At 54.2% G+C, this 14,504-nt stretch overlaps 1 protein-coding gene across 18 annotated transcripts in view; it reads left to right on the top strand.

The window, feature by feature from the left end:
• The window catches only part of LOC126946852 (PI-PLC X domain-containing protein 1), a 29,075-nt gene extending 16,806 nt beyond the window's left edge, over nucleotides 1–12,269 (top strand). For 15 of the 18 annotated variants that reach the window (XM_050777560.1, XM_050777563.1, XM_050777558.1 and 12 more), the window contains 6 exons: nucleotides 430–577; nucleotides 3,613–3,749; nucleotides 4,575–4,703; nucleotides 5,246–5,401; nucleotides 6,874–7,057; nucleotides 11,595–11,932. In XM_050777560.1, the coding sequence (XP_050633517.1) occupies nucleotides 451–577; nucleotides 3,613–3,749; nucleotides 4,575–4,703; nucleotides 5,246–5,401; nucleotides 6,874–7,057; nucleotides 11,595–11,833 (972 nt within the window). In that variant the 5' untranslated portion in view covers nucleotides 430–450 and the 3' untranslated portion in view covers nucleotides 11,834–11,932. Of the gene's footprint in view, nucleotides 1–429; nucleotides 578–3,612; nucleotides 3,750–4,574; nucleotides 4,704–5,245; nucleotides 5,402–6,873; nucleotides 7,058–11,594 lie in introns of all 18 variants that reach the window. The other 3 variants (XM_050777545.1, XM_050777546.1, XM_050777564.1) reach the window with 2 other exon arrangements.
• The last annotated feature ends 2,235 nt before the right edge of the window (nucleotides 12,270–14,504 follow it).

Below are 14,504 nucleotides of genomic sequence, written 5' to 3'. Positions count from 1 at the left end.
AATTTATTAGGCAACAAAGAAGGAAGGGAGAAGGCCAGGAGTGATGGCTCATGCCTGTCATCCCAGCACTTTGGGAGGCCGAGGCAGGTGGATCACGAGGTGCCTCAGCCTCCCGAGTAGCTGGGACTACAGGTCCCCGCCAGTACGCCTGGCTAATTTTTGTATCTTTAGTAGAGAGGGGGTTTCACCATGTTGGCCAGGCTGGTCTTGAACTCCTGAGCTCGCGATCCGCCCGCCTCGGCCTCCCAAAGTGCTGGGATGACAGGCGTGAGCCACCGCTCCCGGCCCCTCTCTCCCCTTTCTCAGGAAGTCTGATCTCCACCCCACACTCTCCACCACCCCAGCCCCTCCCAGGGGAAGCCATGACCCCTGTGTAAGCAGCACAACTTTAACCATAAAAAATCTCTCTCTCCTCTTCTTCTTCCTCAGGTTGCCCAGGGTTCACCTCCGATGGGCGGGCAGGTGAGCACTTCCAGCAGCTTCTCCAACCTGCGCTGCAGAAATGCGAACGAGGACTGGATGTCGGCACTGTGTCCCCAGCTCTGGGATGTGCCTCTCCACCACCTCTCCATCCCAGGTGAGGGTGGGGTGGGGTGGGGCGGGGGCTGTTACCTCTGCGTTCCCCAGTGGAGATGCTGGCTGTAGGAGCAATCCTGGGTGTGGGGAAATCCTGCAAATCACACTGACGTGCGTACACATATGTACATAGGCATGGACATGCGCAGACATGGACACACAGAGGCATGCACACATGTACACACGTATGCACAGGCATCTATGCACACATGCACACGTGCACATATGCACACATACACACATATGCACACACACACATTCACACATACGGACACACATATGCACACATACACACAGACACACACACACGTGCATACTGTGTTGGTCTGTTCTCACCCTGCGAAGAAAGACATGTCTGAGACTGGGTAATTTATAAAAGAAAGAGGTTTAATGGACTCACCATTCTACCTGGCTGGGGAGGCCTCACAGTCACGGCAGAAGGTGGATGAGGAGCAAAGTCACGGGTTACCTGGTGGCAGACGAGAGCGTATGCCGGGGAGCTCCCCTTTCTGAAACCATCAGATCTCAAGAGACTTCCTGTCATAGGAACAGCATGGGAAAGACCCACCCCAAGATTCAGTGACGTCCCACCAGGTCCCTCCCATGACACCTGGGAATTGTGGGAGCTACAGTTCGAGATTTGGGTGTGGACACCGCCAAACCATATCACATACACAGATGCACATAGACACATAGGCACACGTGCATGCACACACACGCATGCACACATGTGCACACACACGGAAACATACACATGCATGCACACACAAATACATATGCACTCAGGCACGTACACTCACATTCATACACATGCATGCACACACAAATACATACACACATGCACTCAGGCACGTACACACACATTCATGCACATGCATGCACACACACATGCAGATACCCACACATGCACATGGAAACACAGATGCATGCGCACACAAACACACATAAATGCACACACATGCATACACCTATAAACACATACATGCACACACGTATGCACACATGCACGTACCCACACATATGCACATGGAAGCACACATACACATGGAGGCCCATGCAGGCACATGTATACATGCACATAAGCACACACATGTACACACACATGTATACATGGACAGAGGCTCACACATACTCATGCACACATGTCTACATGGATGTAGGCTCACACACATATGCATGCAGATGTGCAGATGTGTCCACACATACTTATGCATATTCATGAACACACACATGCACAGGTGCACCTACACATGCACACACGTGTATATCCATATGTAACGTTGCACATATGCACACACAGGTATCCATACACATACATGCATATGCGTCCACAAACATGTACATACATTGCACATAGACACATATGCATACACGTATGTATAGACGCTTGCCCCTATGCACACGCACAGGTATATGTGCATGTACACATATACCTACACATGGACACATGTAGATAAGGCACATACACATGCACAATGTATACACATTTGTACTTATGCACACATATATGCACATGCACATATACAGACGTGTGAACACATGAGGCTATGTGTGTACACATGTGTGCATATGAGTACATATACATGTATATCTTTGTATATGTATATACAGCTATGTGTATATGTGTATATGTACGTGTATGTATATATGTGTATATGTATGTGTATATATATGCGTATATGTGTATATGCGTATATATATGTGTATGTGCATATGTGTATATATGTGAATGTGTATATGTGTATATATATGTATGTTGTATGTGCATGTGTATATATACATGTATACGTGTATATGTGTATATGTGTATATATGTATGTGCATATGTGTATGTGTGTGTATGTGTATATATATGTATGTTGTATGTGCATGTGTATATATACATGTATACGTGTATAGGTGTATATATATGTATGTGCATATGTGTATATGTGTGTGTATGTGTGTATATGTGTATGTATATATGTGCATGTGTATATATACATGTATATATGTATATACATATATACATATACATTTTCAGTTGTATATATACAGATATATACATATCTGTATATACACAATATTTACGTTGATATTTAAATGTTATATTCATAAATGTATTTGTATACATTTAAATATACGTATCTTAACAACAACTACGTGTCATAGGCAGCAAATGCAAACGTCAGCCATCAGTCAGACTCCACAAAGATCTGTGTTTGTTGCGGCTCCCATGACAAGTGACCACACGTTAGGAGACGGCAAACAACAGAAATTTACTTTCTCCCAGTTCTAGGTATAGAAATCTGAAACAAGATATGGGCAGGAGCACACTTCCTCCTGAGGCTCGAGGGGAGGGTCCTTCCTCCCTCTCTCAGCTCCTGGGGGCTCCAGGCATCCCTGGGCTTGTGGCCGCATCACTCCAGTCTCTGCCTCCGTCTCCACGTGGCCTCCTCTGGGTCTGTGTCTCCTAAGGACACCTGTCATTGCATTTAGGGCCCACCACAAAGCCAAGATGATTTCATTTTGAGAGCCTTCACTCAATTGCATGTGTAAAGACCCTATTTCCAAACAGGTTCTTGGGGGGGTTAGGACTTGAACAGCTCTTTTGGTGATCACCACTCAAGTCATTTAAATTGTGTTCAGTTCCTTCTGGAGGCTCTAGGGGAGGATCCTTCCTGCCTCTCCCAGCTCTTGGGGGCTCCAGGCATCCCCTGGGCTTGTGGCCGTATCACTCCAGTCTCTGCCTCCGTCTCCACGTGGCCTCCTCCTCTGTGTCTGTGTCTCCTCCTCTGTCTCTTACATGGACACTTGTCACTGGATTTGGGGCCTGCCCTACTCCAGGATGATCTCATTTCAACCTCATGATATCTGCAGAGACCCGGTTTCCACACAGATCCCGTTCCCAGGTTCCAGGGGACATGAGTTTTGGGAGACGGCGTCCACCCCTCCCGCCATGCCTGTGCCCGTGCTGTGGGCGGGCGGCCGAGCACCTCACAGCAGGTGGCAGGGACGGGCCCGATGGTGACATGTCCGCGTGTGCTTTGCTCTCAGGGAGCCACGACACCATGACCTACTGCCTGAACAAGAAGTCCCCCATTTCGCACGAGGAGTCCCGGCTGCTGCAGCTGCTGAACAAGGCCTTCCCCTGTATCACGCGCCCCGTGGTGCTGAAATGGTCCGTCACCCAGGTAGGGTCTGAGTGGTGCCCTGTGGGCTCAGGAGGCAGATGGTGACTGTGGGTTTTGCAGCAAAACACAGCCCCTATCCCAGCCAGGGAGACAGGATGAAAACCAAAACCTGCTGTCCACCCAGAGCCCCCTTCCCAAAGGCAGAGGAGAGGGGAACACTGTTTTATTTGCTTATTTTATTTTAGTTTTCTTGAGACGGAGTCTCCCTCTGTCACCCAGGCTGGAGTGCAGTGGCACAATCTCGGCTCACTGCAAGCTCCGCCTCCCGGGTTCAAGCCATTCTCCTGCCTCAGCCTCCCGAGTATCTGGGACTACAGGCGCCGCCACCACGCCCGGCTAGTTTTTTGTGTTTTTAGTAGAGACGGGGTTTCACCATATTGGCCAGGATGGTGTCCATCTCCTGACCTCGTGATCCGCCCGCCTTGGCCTCCCAAAGTGCTGGGATGACAGGCGTGAGCCACCGTGTGCCCGGCCTGTCTCCTTATTTCTGCCCCAACTGCAGCCCCTTCTGGTGACAGCTGGAAAGAGGGTGACTGGGGACCTGCAGGGACGTGGGTGAGACCCGTGTCAGGGCGGGGGCAGGTGCCCTTCCCCAGGACAGAGTCTCGCAGGCTCTGCTGAAAGAGGCCAGGTCCCCGGAGATCAGGTTTTCCCAATGCAGGTCCCCGTGGCTGCAGAGCTCCCAGCACCAACAAACAGCTGTTGTTTCAACGTCCACGTCCCCCTGGACAGCAGGACGTGTGGGTGGACAATCCCACAGCCCGTCCCTGAGCCCCCAGGCGCGGCGCTCAGCCAGGCCGACCTGACGGCAGCCTCTGTCCACAGGCGCTGGACGTCACGGAGCAGCTGGACGCCGGGGTGCGGTACCTGGACCTGCGGATCGCTCACATGCTGGAGGGCTCGGAGAAGAACCTGCACTTCGTCCACATGGTGTACACGACGGCCCTGGTGGAGGTGCGGCCGGGCTGAGGGGGACGCAACGGGGAGAGCCGGAGGTGGCCAAGCTCCCGTGGGGACGAAACAGCCACATGCAGATCTGGACAGGAGATGCTCGGCCTTTAATGGGATGGGGACGTCACCTGCAGACCCAGACAGGAGACGCTGACCCCTGGGAGTCCGTGACGGGGGTTTCTTTGTTGCTTTTTTTTTTTTTTTTGAGATGGAGTCTTGCTCTGTCGTCCAGGCTGGAGTGCAGTGGCACGATCTTGGCTCACTGCAACCTCCGCCTCCCGGGTTCAAGCAATTCTCCTGCCTCGGCCTCCCGAGTAGCTGGGATGACAGGCGTGTGCCACTGTGCCCCGCTAATTTTTCTATTTTTAGTCGAGATGGGGTTTCACTGTGTTGGCCAGGCTGGTCTCGAACTCCTGACCTCAGGTGATCCGCCCGCCTCTGCCTCCGCCTCCCAAAGTGCCGGGATGACAGGTGTCAGCCACCGTGCCCGGCCTTCCCCGTGTTAGAGTCATGCAGGACTCAGTCCGGCCCCCCGCCCTCCCCAGGACACACTCACGGAAATCTCGGAGTGGCTGGAGCGGCACCCGCGTGAGGTGGTCATCCTGGCCTGCAGGAACTTCGAGGGGCTGAGCGAGGACCTGCACGAGTACCTGGTCGCCTGCATCAAGAATATTTTCGGGGACATGCTGTGTCCTCGTGGGGTGAGGAGGGGGAAGGACGTCCCCACGTCTGTCCCGGGGCAGGGGGATCGTGACCCTCAGACTCCGTCTGCCACGCCCCGGGTGTGGGTGCCGCGATGATTCCTGTAGCAGGCGAAGCTGCTAAACGGGGCTCCCGGCTCTCCCGCAGTGCGGGAGGGACCCTGGTGAGAACTGCTTCCCGTGACGGGTTTGGAAATGTGTGCAGTGCCAGCCGGGTGCGGTGGCTCATACCTGTCATCCCAGCACTTTGGGAGGCCGAGACGGGCGGATCATGAGATCAGGAGATCAAGACCATCCTGGCTAACACGGTGAAACCCCGTCTCTACTAAAAAATACAAAAAACTAGCCGGGCGAGGTGGCAGGTGCCTGTCATCCCAGCTACTCGGGAGGCTGAGGTGGGAGAATGGCTTGAACCCGGGAGGTGGAGGTTGCAGTGAGCCGAGATTGCACCATTGCACTCCAGCCTGGGCGACAGAGGGAGACTGTCTCAAAAAAAAAAAAAAAGTATATATACACACACACACACACACACACACATACACACAGCATCTTCCTGGCTCCATGGAGCCCCCACCCCCGGTCAGGGTCCGTGTGGTTTCCCCAGGAGCCCAGGCAGCAGCCTCAGAACGGCAGAGACACGTGCCGGCCCCGTTCTGTACGCGGGGCCCCCCGTGTGCACGTCTGTTCCTGGCTACAAATGTTCCTTTTAAAACATTTGTAAAATAAAAGAAAAATTTTTTTCGATACTGAGTCTCGCTCTGTCTCTCAGGCTGGCGTGCAGTGGCGCGATCTCAGCTCACTGCAGCCTCCGCCTCCCGGGTTCGAACGATTCTCCTCCCTCAGCCTCCCGAGTCGCTGGGATGACAGGCGTACACCACCACGCCTGGCTAGTTTTTGTATCTTTTTTTTTTTTTTTTTTTGAGACGGAGTCTCGCTCTGTCGCCCAGGCTGGAGTGCAGTGGTGCGATCTCGGCTCACTGCAAGCTCCGCCTCCCGGGTTCACGCCATTCTCCTGCCTCAGCCTCCCGAGTAGCTGGGACTACAGGTGCCCACAACCGCGCCCGGCTAATTTTTTGTATGTTTTTTAGCAGAGACGGGGTTTCACCGTGGTCTCGATCTCCTGACCTTGTGATCCGCCCGCCTCGGCCTCCCAAAGTGCTGGGATGACAGGCGTGAGCCACCGCGCCCTGCTAGTTTTTGTATCTTTAGTAGAGACGGAGTTCCACCACATCAGCCAGGCTGGTCTCAAACTCCTGACTTCAGCTGATCCACCCGCCTCGGCCTCCCAGAGTGCTGGGATGACAGGCCTGAGCCACCGCGCCCGGCCAGAATTTCATTTTCGGTTTATACTCACGTGTCGGGCCGTCCTCCCTCTCCGGCGTCCACACTTCTCGGCCTTCCTCTCTCGCGGGTGCCCCCCGTATCCCCGGCTCTCCTCTCTCCCCCGCACCCTTAACTCTGGTCCCTTGCAGGAGCTGCCGACGCTGCGGCAGCTGTGGTCCCGAGGACAGCAGGTCATCGTCTCCTACGAGGACGAGAGCTCCCTGGGCCGGCACTGCGAGCTGTGGCCAGGAATCCCCTACTGGTGGGGAAACACGGCGAAGACCGAGGCCCTCATCCGCTACCTGGAGACCATGAAGAGCTGCGGCCGCCCAGGTACCAGGGCGCGCCTGCTGGGGGTGGATTCCACACAGCCTCCTGGACGCCCTGCCGGAGGCCGGGTCCACGTGGACTGAAAACAATTTAAAAGGAATCCAGGAACTGGGCGTGGTTAAGCCTGCACCTGTAATCCCGGCACTTTGGGAGGCAGAGACGGGCGGATCACAAGGTCAGGAGATCGAGACCATCCTGGCGAACACGGTGAAACCCCGTCTCTACTAAAAATACAAAAAATGAGCCGGGCGTGGTGGCGGCACCTGTAGTCCCAGCTACTCGGGAGGCTGAGGCGGGAGAATCGCTTGAACCCGGGAGGCGGAGGTTGCAGTGAGCCGAGATCGCACCACTGCACTCCAGCCTGGGCGACAGAGCGAGACTCCGTCTCAAAAAAAAAAAAAGCACCCAGGGAGAAGGCAGTCCACATACATTGGTGGGAGGAGGGATCAACAAGGTGTGGTCCATCCACGCTGTGGAATATTATGCAGCCATGAAAAGGAACGAGGCTCTGATGGGCATGAACCTTGAGGACATCACGCTCAGTGAGAGAAGCCAGACACAAAAGGCCACATAGTGTGTGAATCCGTTTACACGAAATGCCCAGAACAGGCCAATGCAGAGACAGAAAGAGGATGAGTAGGTTGCCGGGGGCTGGGGAGGGGAAATGAGGACGGACCACTTCACGGAAACGGGGTCTCCCTTTTGGGGCGATGAGAATGTTCTGAAACTAGGGAGAGGTCGGAGTTGCACAATGTGAACGCACTCTTTATTTTTTTAGTTAATTCTTTTATAGAGAAGGGGCCTCACTGTGTTGCCCAGGCTGGTCTCAAACTCCTCGTGTCAGCTGGGCGCGGTGGCCCACACCTGTGATCCCAGCACTTTGGGAGGCCGAGGCGGGTGGATCACGAGGTCAGGAGATCGAGACCATCCTGGCTAACACGGTGAAACCCCGTCTCTACGAAAAATTAGCCGGGCGAGGTGGCGGGCGCCTGTAGTCCCAACTACTCGGGAGGCTGAGGCAGGAGAATGGCAGGAACCCGGGAGGCGGAGCTTGCAGTGAGCCGAGATCGCGCCCCTGCGCTCCAGCCCGGGTGATAGAGCGAGACTCCGTCTTGGAAAAAAAAAAAAGGTAACTTTCTAGTGTGTGAATTTCACAATTTTTGTAAGAGAGCCACCGAGGGGCTGTGAGGTGCAGGCAGCACTGGCAGGAGCCCGAGGGCTGGAGGAAGGAAGGTCCTCCCTGAGGGGATGGTGGCAGGTGCGGCCGTCTCGGTCCTGCTGCATCCCACGGGGTCAACGTAAAACCCAGTTCACCGGCCGGGCAGAGGAGCAGCTTTTGTCAACTTGGTCTCTCGCCCTCACAGGTGAACCAGATTAGACTTCAGGAATGTCTCTTTTTTTTTTTTTTTTTTTTTTTTTGAGGCGGAGTCTCGCTCTGTCGCCCAGGCTGGAGTGCAGTGGCCGGATCTCAGCTCACTGCAAGCTCCGCCTCCCGGGTTCCCGCCATTCTCCGGCCTCAGCCTCCCGAGTAGCTGGGACCACAGGCGCCCGCCACCTCGCCCGGCTAGGTTTTTAGATTTTTTAGTAGAGACGGGGTTTCACCGTGTTAGCCAGGATGGTCTCAATCTCCTGACCTTGTGATCCGCCCGTCTCGGCCTCCCAAAGTGCTGGGATTACAGGCTTGAGCCACCGCGCCCGGCCATGTCTCTTATTTTTAAACGGAGTCTTGCTCTTGTCGCCCAGGCTGGAGTGGAGTGACGCGATCTCGGCTCACTGCAACCTCCGCCTCCCAGGTTCAAGCGATTCTCCTGCCTCAGCCTCCCGCCACGCCCAGCTAATTTTTTTATTTTTAAATTTTGAGTAGAGACGGGGTTTCTCCATGTTGCTCAGGCTGATCTCGAACTCCCTACCTCAGGTGATCCGCCCGCCTCGGCCTCCCAGAGTGTTGGGATTACAGGTGTGAGCCACCACACCTGGCCTTTTTTTTTTTTTTTTTTGAGACAGAGTCTTGCTCTGTCACCCAGGCTGGAGTGCAATGGTGCGATCTCGGCTCATTTTAACCTCCGCCTCCCGGGTTCAAGTGATTCTCCTGCCTCAGTCTCCCGAGCTGGGATTACAGGGGCACACCACCACGCCTGGCTAATTTTTTGGTGTGTTTTTACTGGAGAAAGGGTTTCAGCCGGCCGGGTGCGGTGGCTCAAGCCTGTAATCCCAGCACTTTGGGAGGCCGAGACGGGCGGATCACGAGGTCAGGAGATCGAGACCATCCTGGCTAACACGGTGAAACCCCGTCTCTACTAAAAATACAAAAAACTAGCCGAGCGAGGTGGCGGGCGCCTGTAGTCCCAGCTACTTGGGAGGCTGAGGCGGGAGAATGGCGTGAACCCGGGAGCCGGAGCTTGCAGTGAGCCGAGATCGCACCACTGCACTCCAGCCTGGGAGACAGAGCGAGACTCCGTCTCAAAAAAAAAAAAAAAAGAAAGGGTTTCAGCCGGTTGGTCAGGCTGGTCTTGAACTCCTGACCTTACATGATGATCCCCTGGTCTCAACCTCCCAAAGCGCTGGGGTGACAGGCGTGAGCCACCGTGCCCAGCGTAGAAATAACCGTTAAAAACCACTCAGAGAACTTGGCCATAAACGTCTGTTGACTCTGCTGTCTCTGGCTGAGGAGTCAGTCCAGCTGGTCCACACCGGGGCACTGGAACGGACGTCTGGGGCAGCTTCTGCAAACACAGCTTGCAGACCGCATCCCTCTGCCCCCAGAGATGGTGGCTCAGCAGATCTCCGTGGAGACCGAACATGTGCATTTGTAATTATTGCAGAGGCTCCACTTAGAGAATCACTGGTCAATGTCAGCCCTCTCCGTAAGCCTCATAACAGACGGCACAGACTTAGTGCCTCAGACAACAGCATTCTTCTCTGTGTATCACATGGGATAAGAACGTGGACATCTTTGGGGCCATTATTCCGTCTCCCACGTGGGATTAGGACGTGGACATCTTTGGGGCCATTATTCTGTCTCCCACGTGGGATTAGGACGTGGACATCTTTGGGGCCATTATTCCGTCTCCCACGTGGGGTTAGGACGTGGACATCTTTGGGGCCATTATTCTGTCTCCCACGTGGGATTAGGACATGGACATCTTTGGGCCCATTATTCCGTCTCCCACGTGGGATTAGGATGTGGACATCTTTGGGTCCATTATTCCGTCTCCCACGTGGGATTAGGACGTGGATACCTTTGGGGCCATTATTCCGTCTCCCACGTGGGATTAGGACGTGGACATCTTTGGGTCCATTATTCCATCTCCCACGTGGGATTAGGACGTGGACATCTTTGGGTCCATTATTCCGTCTCCCATGTGGGATTAGGACGTGGACATCTTTGGGGCCATTATTCTGTCTCCCACGTGGGGTTAGGACGTGGACATCTTTGGGGCCATTATTCTGTCTCCCACGTGGGATTAGGATGTGGACATCTTTGGGGCCATTATTCCGTCTCCCACGTGGGATTAGGACGTGGACATCTTTGGGGCCATTATTCCGTCTCCCACGTGGGATTAGGACGTGGACATCTTTGGGTCCATTATTCCGTCTCCCACGTGGGGTTAGGACGTGGATACCTTTGGGTCCATTATTCCGTCTCCCACGTGGGATTAGGACGTGGACATCTTTGGGGCCATTATTCTGTCTCCCACGTGGGATTAGGATGTGGATACCTTTGGGGCCATTATTCCGTCTCCCACGTGGGATTAGGATGTGGATACCTTTGGGGCCATTATTCCGTCTCCCACGTGGGAATTAGGACGTGGACATCTTTGGAGCCATTATTCCGTCTCCCACGTGGGGTTAGGACGTGGACATCTTTGGGGCCATTATTCCGTCTCCCACGTGGGGTTAGGACGCGGACATCTTTGGGGCCATTATTCTGTCTCCCACGTGGGATTAGGACGTGGACATCTTTGGGCCCATTATTCTGTCTCCCACGTGGGATTAGGACGTGGACATCTTTGGGTCCATTATTCTGTCTCCCACGTGGGGTTAGGACGTGGATACCTTTGGGGTTGTTCACCACCCACCACGTGTTTGTTTGTTTTTCTGGGGGGACGGAGTTTCGCTCGTTGCCCAGGCTGGAGTGCAGTGGTGTGATCTCGGCTCACTGCAACCTCCGCCTCCCAGGTCCAAGCAATTCTCCTGCCTCAGCCTCCCGAGTAGCTGGGATGACAGGCACCTGCCACCACGCCTGGCTAATTCTGTATTTTTAGTAGAGATAAGGTTTCTCCATGTTGGTCAGGCTGGTCTCAAACTCCTGACCTCAGGTGATCTGCCTGCCTCTGCCTCCTAAAGCGCTGGGATGACAGGCGTGAGCCACCACGCCCGGCCCCACCCACCACCGAAGTTCCCCTGATTTCCTTGTTGGATGTGATGCTTTCCAACTCGAATTCCTGAGATCTGAACGTCCAACCATGTGACTAAGGGGATCAACGGGCAGGTGAGGCACCTGACGGTGTAAACCCGTCCCCCCACCGCCCTGTTGCAGGAGGGTTGTTCGTGGCCGGCACCAACCTCACGGAGAACCTGCAGTACGTCCTGGCGCACCCGTCCGAGTCCCTGGAGAAGATGACGCTGCCCAACCTTCCCCGGCTGAGCGCGTGGGTCCGAGAGCAGCACCCGGGGCCAGGCTCACGGTGCACCAACGTCATCGCGGGCGACTTCATCGGAGCGGACAGCTTTGTCGGGGACGTCATCGCTCTCAACCAGAAGCTGCTTTGGTGCTGACGTGGGGGTTCAGGACGCGGGGGCTGAAGTTTCACCCCCTGCTTCCAAGTACCGTGACTTTGTTGGGGCCAAATATTGGGGATCATAGGACCGATAATATGTTTTCTTTTTCTTTCTTTTTTTTTTAAAATCGAGATGGGGTGGTCGGGCGCGGTGGCTCACGCCTGATCCCAGCACTTTGGGAGGCCGAGGCGGGCGGTTCACATGTTCAAAAGTTCAAGACCAGCCTGGCCAACATGATGAAACCCCATCTCTACTAAAAATACAAAAATTAACCGGACATAGTGGCAGGTGCCTGTAATCCCAGCTACTCGGGAGGCTGAGGCAGGAGAATCGCTTGAACCCGGGAGGCGGAGGTTGCAGTGAGCGGACATCCTGCCATTGCACCCCAGCCTGGGTCACAGAGTGAGACTTATTTCAAAAAAAAAAAAGAAAATAGAGATGGGCTCTCGCTCTGTTGGCCCGGTTGCTCTGGAACTCCTGGCCTCAAGTGATCCTCCCACCTCAGCCTCCCAAAGTGCTGGGAGGACAGGCAGGAACCACCACGGCAGCCCGAAATATGTTTTTTTTTATTTCTGTATTCTCCTTGCTGTGGCGTCTGGGCCCCTTACAGACCCAGGGAAACACTGACCTCTCACAGCTCACTAATTACGAACAGTGACAACAACCCACTTAGGGGCCAGCCTGCCTTGTGCAAGCCAGGCAGCCCCTCGGCTGCTCTCACACCAAAGCCTAGTATATGTATGTGTGTATATGTGTGTGTGCGCATATATGTGTGTGTATATAGTGTATGTGTGTATGTATGTGTGTGTATATATATAGTGTGTGTATGTGTGTATATGTGTGCGCATGTGTATATACATATATACGTGTGTATATGTGTGTGTATATATGTGTGTATATATGGTGTGTGTGTATATGTGTATATACATATATGTGTGTATATATGTGTGTGTATATATATATATTTTTGAGACAGAGTTTCGCTCTTGTTGCCCAGGCTGGAGCGCAGTGGCACCACCTTGGTTCACTGCAACCTCCGCCTCCTAGGTTCAAACGATTCTCCTGCCTCAGCCTCCCGAGTAGCTGGGATTGTAGGCACACGCCACCACGCCCGGCTAATTTTTGTATTTTTAGTAGAGACGGGGTTTCACCACGTTGGCCAGGCTGGTCTCGAACTCCTGACCTCAGGTGATCCGCCCACCTCAGCCTCCCAAAGTGCTGGGATGACAGGCAGGAACCACCATGCCCGGTCGCCAATATTTCTTTAGTTTTTAGGGACAGGGTCTTGCTCTGTCACCCAGGCTGGAGTGCAGTGACGCAGTCATTGGTCACTCAGCCTCAACCTCCAGGGCTCAAGTGATCCACCTCAGCCTCCCGAGTAGCTGGGACTCCAGGGGCACACCCCCACGTCCGGCTAACTTTTGTATTTTTGGTAGAGATGGGATTTCTCCATGTTTCAGAGTCTGGTCTCAAATTCCCAAGAGTTTCGCTCTTGTTGCCCAGGCTGGAGTGCAGTGGTGCGATCCTGGCTCACTGCAACCTCCACCTCCCGGGTTCCAGGAATTCTCCTGCCTCAGCCTCCCGAGTAGCTGGGATTACACGCGTGCACCATCACGCCCAGCTAATTGTTTTGTATTTTCAGCAGAGACAGGGTTTCACTGTGTTGGCCAGGCTGGTCTTGAACTCCTGACCTCAAGTGATCTGCCCACCTCGGCCTCACAGAATTGCTGGGATGATGGACGAGAGCCACCACGCCCGGCCTATATGTCATTTTCTATGTCACTCGTTGGAGCTGCTGGTTCAAGTTCTCAGCCACGGCGGACACCAGCCACCACTTTTCTTCCCCTTTCCCGAGGAGGTCTCCCGTTTATTTCATGGTGTAACAGCAGACGTCAGAATTTCTCAGGATGGTCCTCAAGAGGGTTATCCAGTCCATGCTGGAATAGGTTCTCTTTTTTTTTTTTTTTTTTTTTTGAGACGGAGTCTCATGCTGTTGCCCAGGCTGGAGTGCAGTGGCGCGATCTCGGCTCACTGCAAGCTCCGCCTCCCGGGTTCCCGCCATTCTCCTGCCTCAGCCTCCTGAGTAGCTGGGACTACAGGCGCCCGCCACCGCGCCCGGCTAATTTTTTGTATTTTTAGTAGAGACGGGGTTTCACTGTGGTCTCGATCTCCTGACCTTGTGATCCGCCCGCCTCGGCCTCCCAAAGTGCTGGGATTACAGGCTTGAGCCACCGCGCCCGGCCTGGAATAGGTTCTCTTTGGGACCTAATGACTCATTTTCCAAAAACCTGCTTCTGCTTTTGGTACCCAGTTGCCACCCGGGAAATGGGGAAATGAAGGTGCCCCAGATCCAGAAACACGCAGTCCTGGGGAGCACCCAACGGCTACGTCAGCCCCACGACTCTGCTGGATCAGGGCTCGGGAAGGGCCTGCGGAGACGCCAAAGTTGCAGGGAACCTCTCTGACTTCCACTGGCCCCGAATCCCCATCGGGAAACCCTGGGGTCTGTCGGGAGCGTTCCACACCACCCCCGAATTCATACAGATCGTTTCAGTCAACGAAGACAAAGTCAAGTTTGTGTATGACTTTGGTCACCACCAGTGCAGCCAACACAGCTTTGGTGGCTTTCAGGATGGCAGGCGGGAGGCGTCTTTAGAAAATGTTCATT

The sequence above is a fragment of the Macaca thibetana genome, chromosome X, assembly GCF_024542745.1.
Source record: "Macaca thibetana thibetana isolate TM-01 chromosome X, ASM2454274v1, whole genome shotgun sequence".
Lineage (NCBI taxonomy): Eukaryota > Metazoa > Chordata > Mammalia > Primates > Cercopithecidae > Macaca > Macaca thibetana.
The sequence above is the reverse complement of the archived record's forward strand: the minus strand, read 5'-3'. Positions and strand labels throughout refer to the sequence as shown.